Source organism: Cetorhinus maximus, chromosome 3, assembly GCF_964194155.1.
Source record: "Cetorhinus maximus chromosome 3, sCetMax3.hap1.1, whole genome shotgun sequence".
NCBI classification, from domain to species: domain Eukaryota; kingdom Metazoa; phylum Chordata; class Chondrichthyes; order Lamniformes; family Cetorhinidae; genus Cetorhinus; species Cetorhinus maximus.
In genome coordinates, this window is record NC_135881.1 from 202,004,156 (window position 1) to 202,015,073 (window position 10,918).

General features: G+C 42.6%; 1 protein-coding gene across 1 annotated transcript in view; it reads left to right on the plus strand.

Moving 5' to 3' along the window:
- LOC144679203 (copine-4) overlaps positions 1 to 8,458 on the plus strand; it is a 124,015-nt gene extending 115,557 nt beyond the window's left edge. The window contains exon 12 of the mRNA XM_078539628.1: positions 7,946 to 8,458. Coding sequence (XP_078395754.1) covers positions 7,946 to 8,077 — 132 coding nt within the window. The 3' untranslated portion in view covers positions 8,078 to 8,458. The remainder of the gene's footprint in view (positions 1 to 7,945) is intronic.
- Positions 8,459 to 10,918: the final 2,460 nt, after the last annotated feature.

Consider the following 10,918-nt stretch of genomic DNA (forward strand, 5'->3'; position numbering starts at 1 on the left):
CCTTTATTTCACTTTGTTTTGTTATCGAGTCGTGCAAGTAGGTACTCAGTTGCTTGGGCCATGGTAGAATGGAGAGAAAGTGAGGCACATTGCTTTGTAGGTTACATGGTACTTTCAAGCTTTTGCATTGAGAGTCTTGCACGAATCTGACACATGTGCAGGCCTTTACACGTGGACGCAGTCACTGTTATCAGAGCAAGGGCCATTCCTCATCACGAGGAAATTATTGACGATATAAATGTATTGCATTAGTCTTGATCCAGTGGTTGGAAGGGGCAGTTGTTAATACGTGTCACCATTCAATCCCTTCCTTTGCTTTGAAGATAACAGTAGAACATTGCATTACCCATTTTAGGAGATTAGCATGTGTTAAATAACATGGTGGGGCTGGACGTATCAGGTTTTTTTTGGGGAGGGGGTTACAGGAATGCACAATCTTGTGCATGTGTACAGAAACAAATGGATGTCAGAATCTGTGACAGTGAAGCTCAAATGACCTTGAGTACAATGGCTTGGCCTCAACAAGAGTATTTTGTCCAGTTCTTGGCATCACACTTTAGGAAGGATATGAAGGATTTAGTGAGCGTGTGGAAAAGACTCATAAGAATGGTTTCAGGGTTGAGGAACTCCATTTGTATGAATAGATTGAAGAAGTTGGGTTCTGTTCTCCTTGGAGATGAGAAGGTTGAGAGGAGATTTGATAAAGGTGTTCAAAGTCACGAGGGGTCTGGACAGATTAGACAGGGGGAAACTGTTCCCATTGGCAGAAGAGTTGGGAAACAGAGGACTCTGATTTAAGGCAATTGGCAAAAGAGGCAATGGCGACGTGAGGAAGAGTTTTTTTACACAGCAAGTGGTTAGAATTTGGAATGGGCTGCCTGAGAGTGTGGTGGAAGCAGGGTCAATTGTGTCTTTCAGAAGAAAATGGGATAATTATTCAAAAAGAAAAGAAAGTGCTGGGTTATGGGAAAAGGCAGGGGAGTGGGATAAGCTGAGTAGCTCTTACAGAGAGCCAGCACAGGCACAATGGTCCGAATGGCCTCCTTCTGTCCAATAACCATTCCATGATTCTGGTAGTTATTTCAATCCCTCAAATGATCTTGATATCACTCCCATGCCACCAGTGATTCTGATGTCTGCAGTAAGTTACTTTACTACCTTGAGTTCCTTCTATTCATTGCCAGCAGCCGATATAGACCAATATTGAGGAGCATTGAGCTCCGCACTGTTGCTACATCATGGACAAACACACTGAAAGGCTATCGATTGTAACAGTGACATGCTGGGAAGTCTGGTCAGTGTTATGCTGTGTTGCGCTTCGCAATGTTAACAAGGAGTAGTAATGGAAATTGCTAATTAACTGTGACAACTGCTCAGCTCGTCAAACAATTACCACATGAAACTTTCCTTTGTGCAGCAGCAATCAAATCTCAAACAAATTTTAATTAACTTTGGCCTACTAGACAGAAATAAATATTTGTGTGAGACTCAGAAATACTTGACAGTACTAAGCCTGTGTATACTATACTGTAGCCAGAAACAATGAAACCACTTAAGCACAGGCACAAACACACTGATCATTGAAAGATCTTTTTTTAATTACCATAAAAATATGAATAATATAGTCATCCGGACTCGAAACGTTAACTGTGTTCCTCTCCGCCAATGCTGCCAGACCCGCTGAGTTTTTCCAGGTATTTTTATTTTTGTTTTATAATATGGTCATCCTTCTTCTTAGGCAGTCCCTCGGGATACGAATATATGAATTAGGAGCAGGAGTAGGCCATTTGGTCCCTTGAGCCTGCTCCACCATTTAATAAGATCATGGCTGATCTAATAGTAACTTCAAATCTGCATCCTGCCTATCCCCCGATAACCTATCACCCTCTTGCTTACCAATAATCTATCCACCTCAGCCTTAAAAATATTCAAAGACTCTGCTTCTACCGCCTTTTCAGGAAGAGAGTTCCAAAGACTCACGACCCTCAGAAAAATTTTAGCCTCATCTCCGTTTTAAATGGATGATCCCCTATTTTTGAACAGTAACCCCTAGTTCTAGATTCTCCCACAAGAGGAAACATCCTCTCCACATCCGCCCTGTCAAGACCTCTGAGGATCTTATATGTTTCAATCAAGTCGCCTCTTACTCTTCTAAACTCCAGTGGATACAAGACTAGCCTCACCATTCCAGGTATTAGTCTGGTAAACCTTCTCTGAACTGCTTCCAACGCATTTACATCCTTCCTTAAATAAGGTGACCAATACTGTACACAGTACTCCAGACGTGGTCTCACTAGTGCTCTGTATAACTGAAACAAAATCTCCCTATTTTTGTATTCAATTCTCCTCGCAATAAATGATAACATTCTATTAGCTTTCCTAATTACTTGCTGTATCTACATACTAGGTTTTTGTGATTCATGCACTAGCACACCCAGATCCCTCTGCATCTCAGAGCTCTGCATTCTCTCACCATTTAGGTAATATGCTTCTCTTTTATTCTTCCTGCCAAAATGGACAATTTCACATTTTCTCACCTTATACTCCATTTGCCAGGTTTTTTGCCCACTCACTTAAGCTATCTATATCTTTTCCTAGCTTCCATATGTCCTCTTCGCAACTTACCTATCTTGGTATCATCCGCAAATTTGGAAACCATCCCATCCATCCCATCATCCAAGTCATTTATATAAATTGTAAACAGTTGAGGTCCTAGCACTGAACCCTGTGACACACCGCTCGTTACATCCTGCCCACCTGAAAAGACCCATTTGTGCCTACTCCCTGCTTCCCGTTAAACAGCCGATCTTCTATCCATGCCAATATGTTACCCCCTATACCGTGAGCTTTTATTTTCCGCAATAACTTGAAGCAATGACTTGCTTCCACTCCAGCTTGCTATTTTCCAAGATGGCTGATAAGCCCAATATATGATCTATGGACTCTGCCATATGCAGGGCAGATGGTGCTTGAAGGGTTATATAGTTATACCATGTATTGTAACACAGTCAGTCAGAAAAATGCCATGCTTATTCACGAGTCAGTCAGTATAAAGGCAGCTTAGATTATTTCCTGTAGTGATTGGACATTGCAAAGGTTAAGAAGTTGCATAGGTCTACAAGCAGAACTCTAGTTTAGCTGTTTCCATTATTCAGCTGCAATCTCAGCTCAGGGCTTTAAAGGCACAGGGATATGTCATTTTATGCTGTTTTCCTAGGGTTTCTCTGATTCTTCCTCCACACTCACAGGACATGAGAGTTTCTCCCTCAGAGAAATGGGAGGTTATACTGGGAACTGGGCATCATGTAATTGGGGGAGGCAGTGGCATAGTGGTAATATCACTGGATTATAACCCAGAGGTCCACGCTCTGTGGGCATTGGTTCAAATCCCACCACAGCACCTCATAGAATTTGCATTCAATTATTTAATGAATCTGGAATACAAAGCCAGCCATCATGAACAGTGACTATGACAACTATCATAGATTGTTGTAAAAACCCATCTGGTTCGCGAAGGAAACCTGCCATCCTTACCTGGATAGGCCGACATTTGACTCCAGACCCACAGCAATGTGGTTGACCCTTAACTGCCTAGCAAGCCGTTCATTTTCAATTAGGGACCGGGAACAAATGTTGGCCTTGCTAGCAATGCCCACACCCCCATGATGGAATTAAAAAAAAATCAAATGTGGCAATTGAAATTAGTTACACTGGCATCAGTGGTCAGAAGAGATCGAGCGATCTCCGTGGCATGGATTTCCCCTTTTCAATTATAAAATTAGTTTTTCAGGGCCAGAGATGCCGTTCTGCAGTAACTACGAACTTAGTACCCACTTAAAAATCCAGTTAATCCCCATAACAAATAATTTATTCTGTAAGGGTTTTACAGCAAAACTAATAGCATAAAAGAGGAAATTTTCATCAGTTCAGTAGATTTCTAACTGATTGCACACTGAGGGATTTTCAACAGCACACCCTCTGAAGACACTTAGAATCACTGACAGCACCTTCTGGATTTCTGTGTTTAACTCTTACAGGTGCGGGTCCCAGAAGCTGCCGTCAGTTTCAGAGAAACGACGGCGGGGAATGCCGACAGTTTCACCGTCACCGCTACCGCAAAATCCGGGCTAAAATTTCACAGCTACTGTACGAAATTAAAAGGGAATCATTTCTGAAGGGGGAGAGGTTTCATGGTAAAGAACTCCACTCAATTATGTAATACACCAAAATTATTGAAGATCTCTCCTATTCAGAAGAAAAATGCAAATGTGACCAATCTCTTTATTACACTGGAGACGTGTCAATAAAAAAAAAGCCATTCGGTTGACATAAACATCTGGTTCATTTCTGAGGAGCTCCAGAGAATTAGTTTGTATTAAGGTCTCTGCTGCCTGGGATTAGCATTGTCTTCGCTATCGACCTCAAGCAATCAATGACGCTTTTAATTTCACAATGGGTTTCACTGTGAATTGATCCATGTAAAATTTCAAAAAACCTCATTCATTTGGACTGCATGAAAACTTGGTTTAATCAGTACTGACTGGAAGAGAAGCCAGTTACTTAAGGAACCAGGATTAATATTAGCTGCTCGTTCCTTTGCCACACCCGAAGTGTTGGGTTTGTGTGAAGCAGTCATGAGAAAACCCAACGTTTAGAATTCCTCCGAAAAAATGTAAATGGTTTTGCTGTATTACCTAAACTGTGGGGATGGGGCAGGGGGCAAGGCATTGTTTCACACTGGAAGTCTCCTTCCCTCTTCTAGAATTTTCCCCTAATACAATGGCTGAAATCTTCTGCACTTTGAACAATTTTGAGCATCAGGGACCATTCCCAGATCCCAACCCCACTCGTTGCAGCAGTGCGCCCACCGATGGAATCTTCTGGGAACCAGCCTGCGCACTTGCCATCTAATTAGGAAGAACGGGTGGGTGCAGGAGGCAGGAATTTGACTGATCCATTCAGGGTGACCAACTCTTATGAAATAAAAAGGACACTTCGGCCGTGGGGCCAGGGGATGGGGTGGGAGGTTGCTGATGACCATAAGAGTAGGGTGGGGTTGGTTGCCGGTGACTTCCAGGCTCTGTCTCCCACAGGCTGTCCTAGAAATGAGGGACAAAATGAGTCCCTTAAGAGACATAAAGCACATAAGAACTAGGAGGAGTAGGCCATTTGGCCCCTTGAGCCTGCACCACGATTCAACTAGATCATGGCTGACCTACCTCAACATCATTTTCCCTGCATTATCTGCATATCACTGGATACCTTTAATATCTAGAAATCTATCGACCTCTGTCTTGAACATACTCAATGACTGAGCCTCTACAGCCCTCTGGGTAGAGAATTCCAAAGATTCACCATCATCTGAGTGAAGAAATTCCTCCTCATCTCAGGCCTAAACGACCGACCTCTTTTTCTGAGATGGTGCCCCCTGGTTCTAGACCTCCCCACAGCCAGAGGAAATATCCTTCCTGAATCTACCCCAACGAGCCCTGTAAGAATTTTGTATGCTTCAATGAGATCACCTCACATTCTTCTAAACTCTAGAGAATACAGACCCAGTCTCCTCAATCTCTCTACATAGGACAATCCCAGCATGCCAGGTTTAGTCTGGTGAACCTTTGTGCAGTCCCTCTATGGCCAGTATATCCTTCCTTGGGTAAGGAGACTAAAAATGTAGACAATTCTCCAGATGCGGTTCCACCAAGGCTGCATACAATTTCAGCAAGACTTCTCCACTTCAGTACTCAAATCCTCTTACAATAAAGGCCAACATACCATTTCCCTTCCTAATTGTTTGCTGCACCTGCATGTTAGCTTTCAGTGACCTTTGAACAAGGACATCCAGGTCCCTTTGGACATCAACACTTCCCAATCTCTCACCATTTAAGAAATACTCTGCATTTCTGTTCTTCCTACCAAACTGGATAACTTCACATTTTTCCACATTATATTCCATCTGCCATGTTGTTTCCTACTCACTTAGCCTGTCCAAATCTCCTTGAAGCCACTTTGCATCCTCCTCACATCTCACATTCTCGCCTTGTTTTGTGTCTTCAGCAAACTTGGAAATATTAAATTTGGTCCCCACATCCAAAACATTGATATAGTTTGTGAATAGCTGGGGCCCAAGTACTGATCCTTGCGGTACCCCACTAGACACCGCCTGCCAACCTGAGAATGACCCATTTATTCCTACTCTCTGTTTTCTGCCTGTTCTCAATTCATGCCAGTATATTAACCCCTAGCCCATGTGCTCTAAGTTTGCTTACTAATCTCCTGTGTGGGATTAGCCAATGCCTTCCGCAAATCCAAATAGACCATACCCTCAGGTTCCCCCTTATACATTCTGCTAGTTACACCCCCAAAAATTCTTAACAGGTTTGTCAAACATGATTTTCCTTTCATAAATCCATGTTGGCTCTGCCTAATTCTACCATTATTTTCTAAGTGTTCAGTTATCACATCCTTTATAATAGATTCCAGAATTTTCCCCACCATTGATATCAGGCTAACAGGACTGTAGATCCCTGTTTTCTCTCTCCCTCCTTTCTTAAATAGTGGGTTTACATTTGCTACCTCCTAATCTGCAGAATCTATAGAATTTTGGAAGATGACCACCATCACATCCACCATCTCTACAGCCACCCTCTTTCAACACTCTGGAATGTAGATCATCAGGTCCAGTGCATTTATCCACTTTAAGTCCCATTAATTTCTCCAGTACTACTTTTTTTTTTACTAATAATAATTTCTTTCAGTTCCTCATTCCTGCTAGCCCCTTGGTTCTCAAGTATTCCTGGGAGGAATTTTTTTGTATCTTCCTCCATGAAGACGGACACAAAGTATTTCTTCAGTTTCTCTGCCATTTCCTTATTCCCCATTATAAATTCTCCTGTCTCTGCTTGTAGCAAGCCCACATTTGTCTTTGTGAATCTTTTCCTTTTTACATACCTGTAAGAAGCCTTTACAGCCCATTTTTATGTTTCTCACTGGTTTACTTTCACGTGGGAGAAGCATTCAAAAATGGGGACCATCCCTAAACATACAGGACAGTTGGTCACCCAGCGCTGGAGCAGCCAGCAGCCTTCGCCATCTCCCCGTGAGAGCACTGTCTAGATCCAAGCAGCGGGAGTGGCAGGAACTCAATGGAGGCGGCACCTTAACAAAGGGACCACCTGCCACTGAATCAGTCCCAGCAATGTTGGGAGGCATCAATCACCAGGAGATGCTGAAGCAATGAAAAGTCTCTGACCCAGGGAGATAGCAGCCTTGCCATTTTCTTGTTTTTTTTTTTGCAAGTTCAAACCAATCGCACCTCCAGCCTCCCGCTGTGAAGCCACCTCGTCCTCTGAGTTGCGGGCGGTGCTGACACAGCAGGGGGTCCATGCCACCCCTTCAGAAGATGCCATTGCTGTGGTACGGAGTAGGTAGGGATAAACTGTTTCCACTGGTGGCGGGATCAACAACGAGAGGGCACAGATTGGCAAAAGGAGCAATGGGGACAGGAGGAGAAAGTTTGTCACACGGCAAGTGGTTAAGGTCTGGAATGCACTGCCTGAGTGGGTGGTGGAGACAGGTTCAATCGAAGCATTCAAGATGGAATGGGATTATTATTTAAAAAGGAAGAATGTGCAAGGCTACAGGAAGAAGGTGGGGGAGTGGCACAAGGTGCATATCTCATTCAGAGATACAGACAGAAAGGGCCAAATGGACTCCTTCTGTGCTGCAACAATTCTGTAATTCTGGTAAAATAAACACTAATCGATTTCTTAAATATCTTAATGGTCTTCCCGTTGGTGAAGGGTGGACTGCTATCACCGCGGCAAACCCACCTCCAGGAAAAGCGCAAGGAGGCAGCTTCTTGTGAGGCTGGGAAAATTCAGGCCACCAATCCCCTTTAATTCCTAAAGTGGACAGGGCATTAATCTGCTTCTTTTCTTTGCAGGCATCTCCTGCTGCTCTGGCAAAGAGTGTCCTTGCTGAAGTCCCGAACCAAGTGGTGGATTATTACAATGGAAAAGCAATTCCGCCAAAATGTCTGTCGGACTACGAGTCTTCCCGAACACTTGCACCGTAATACTTTAGCGACCTTTTACCCAGTACAAATTATGATGCATAGCACGTCTCAGTGACTTTTAAAATGAATGAGAGAAAATATTTTGCATGTGTAGCCACCAGGCCTGCATTCTCCTAACCTGTTGTACTGTTGACAGATTTTTACACGATGGACTACTTTGCATTACAGCATGTCGCCTTGAAACGTATCAGTATCTGTTTTTTATACAGGTTTATTGGGATTTTACTAAATTTCTTAATATTCTTACACTGTAAAGCATTTTGGAACATTTATTGAAAGTTGATAGTAAGCAGTATTGGCTCCATCTGTTACAAATGATGGATTTTTCAGATGCATGGACTGTCTTTTGCATGTCTATAATAAAATGACGCTGTTTTCCAACTATTGTCCCTTTTCTTATGTGGCAACAGACTCTCAGCAAAAGCAATTAACACGGTGTCAATTCAAACTGTTAAAAAAAAAGAGGTGGATAAATACCTGTCAAAGGATGTAATTTAAAGCTGTAATAACAGGCAAAAGCAGAGGTGCTCAAAGGGATCTGGAAATACAATGGTTCTATTGCTGCTAGGGCCATGTAAATGTCATCTCTGTATTGAACAATCTAAATTGGAATGTTATTTTGATATTCTGGAGCTTTGCTGTCCAAGAGTTAAAGCTTTCCTCAGGAATCTAAATACATTCCACGGAATCATCAGTGGCCATGCTGCACATTTTCAGTTGACCAAAGAGCGTTGGTCATGGTTTAGTTGGTACCGCCCCCATTTCTAAGTCAGAAAGCTGGGGATGTGATGTCCAATTCCACAGACTTGAGCCCAGAAATTGAGGCTGACACTTTCCTTGCAGTACTGAGGGAGTTCTGCACTGTTGGAGCTGCCGACTCTAGGTTTAAATTTATGGTTTACATGTCTGCCCTCTCAGGTAAACATGAAAGATCCCCATGGCACTATGTCGAGGGGGAACGGGAGGGGTTATCCCTGGTGTCCTGGCCAATATTTATCCCTCAGTCGAGATCACTAAAATTCATTATCACGGTGCTGTTTGTGGGAGCTTGCTGTGTGCAAATTGGCTGCCACGTTTTCTACATTACAACAGTGACTACACTTCGAAAACATCCCGGGACATCCCAAGGTCATGAAAGGCACTATACAAATGCAAGTCTTTCTTGTAACAGCTTTGACAACATGAGTGGCCTCTCTGGCAAGCTGCTGTTCCAATACGAGTGATTGCGCCATTGTAATTTACAACCTGACCCATTTCATCAAGAAAAATACAGTTTCTCAATACCAGGAAAGAAACACTAGCTGGCAAAAACAATGTAATTAAATGATAACTTATCCCAGTTTTTGTGGGAGGGTGATGTGTGGTAATTGGCAGTTGGGGAAACTGTGACGAAGGAACATTTAGCAGTGATGGGGAAAAGTGCGAATTAGCAAATCTTGATGAATTTTCCACAAACTGTTGTCACTGTTAACAACCTTGCTGGGGTGGGGTGGGGGGTAATTTTCCCAGAAACTTGATAATATTTACTGGTTCCCATATTGCAGTGTAGAAGTGTGGGTTGATTTGCTGTTATTTTGCCTGTATTGTACTACTGACAAAACCATATATCTAAAAGTTGTTATTAGACTAAAGGATTATACTGTTGGCACCTAAAGATTAAGAACTTGCTATTTAATGGACCCACAATAATGCAATGGAATGTTATTTATCTACACTTAAAAAAAGTACAAAGTCTGCCTGTTTGACCCAAGTTTTTATTAACTTGTATTTATTTTCATTCATCCCACTCTACATTTTCTAAACCCTTGTTATCTTTAGTACTCTGAGATAAAAGTTATAGAACTTAGAACACTTGAGTCTTGAATTCAGTTTTTGTTCTATATTCTGAGGTGTTCAGCAGCAAGGAAATGGACTTATGCTAAGGAAAATACATTAAAGTCCCGGTACTGACATTTTCTTTCAGACCAAAAGTGCGTATCTTTGTTTTATTTCCCACTTTTTTTTCACAATTACGAGGATATAGAGGCCCTGGAGAGGGCGCAGAGAAGATTTACAGAAATACACATCAGGAAAGGATTGATAGGCTCATATTCATTCTCCTCCCATGAAAAATGAGAGTGACCTAACAGAATTCCATAAGACCATAAGACATAGGAGCAGATATTAGGCCATTCGGCCCATCGAGTTTGCTCTGCCATTCAATCATGGCTGAGAAGTTTCTCAACCCCATTCTCCCGCCTTCTCCCCGTAACCTTTGATCCCCTTACCAACCAAGAACCTATCTATCTCGGTCTTAAATACACTCAATGACCTGGCCTCCACAGCCTTCTGTGGCAATGAATTCCATAGATTCACCACTCTCTGGCTAAAGAAGTTTCTCCTCATCTCTGTTCTAAAAGGTCTTCCCTTTACTCTGAGGCTGTGCCCTCGGGTCCTAGTCTCTCCTACTAATGGAAACATCTTCCCCACGTCCACTCTATCCAGGCCTTTCAGTATTCTGTAAGTTTCAATCAGATCCCCCCTCATCCTTCTAAACTCCATCAAGTATAGACCCAGAGTCCTCGAACGTTCCTCAAAATTCCACAAAATTCTGAAAAGTTTGGTAGAGTGGATACAGAGAGAATGTTTCCTCTTGTTGGGAAGAGCATAACTAGAGGCCATCAATATAAGATAGTCACCAAGAGATCCAGCTGGGAATTCAGAAGAAACTTCTTCACTCAGAGTGGTGAGAATGTGGAACTCACTACCACAGGCAGTGGTTGAAGTGAATAGTACAGATTCATTTAAGGGGAAACTAGACAAGCGTGTGAGGGAGAAGGGAACAGATGGTTTCGATGGCAG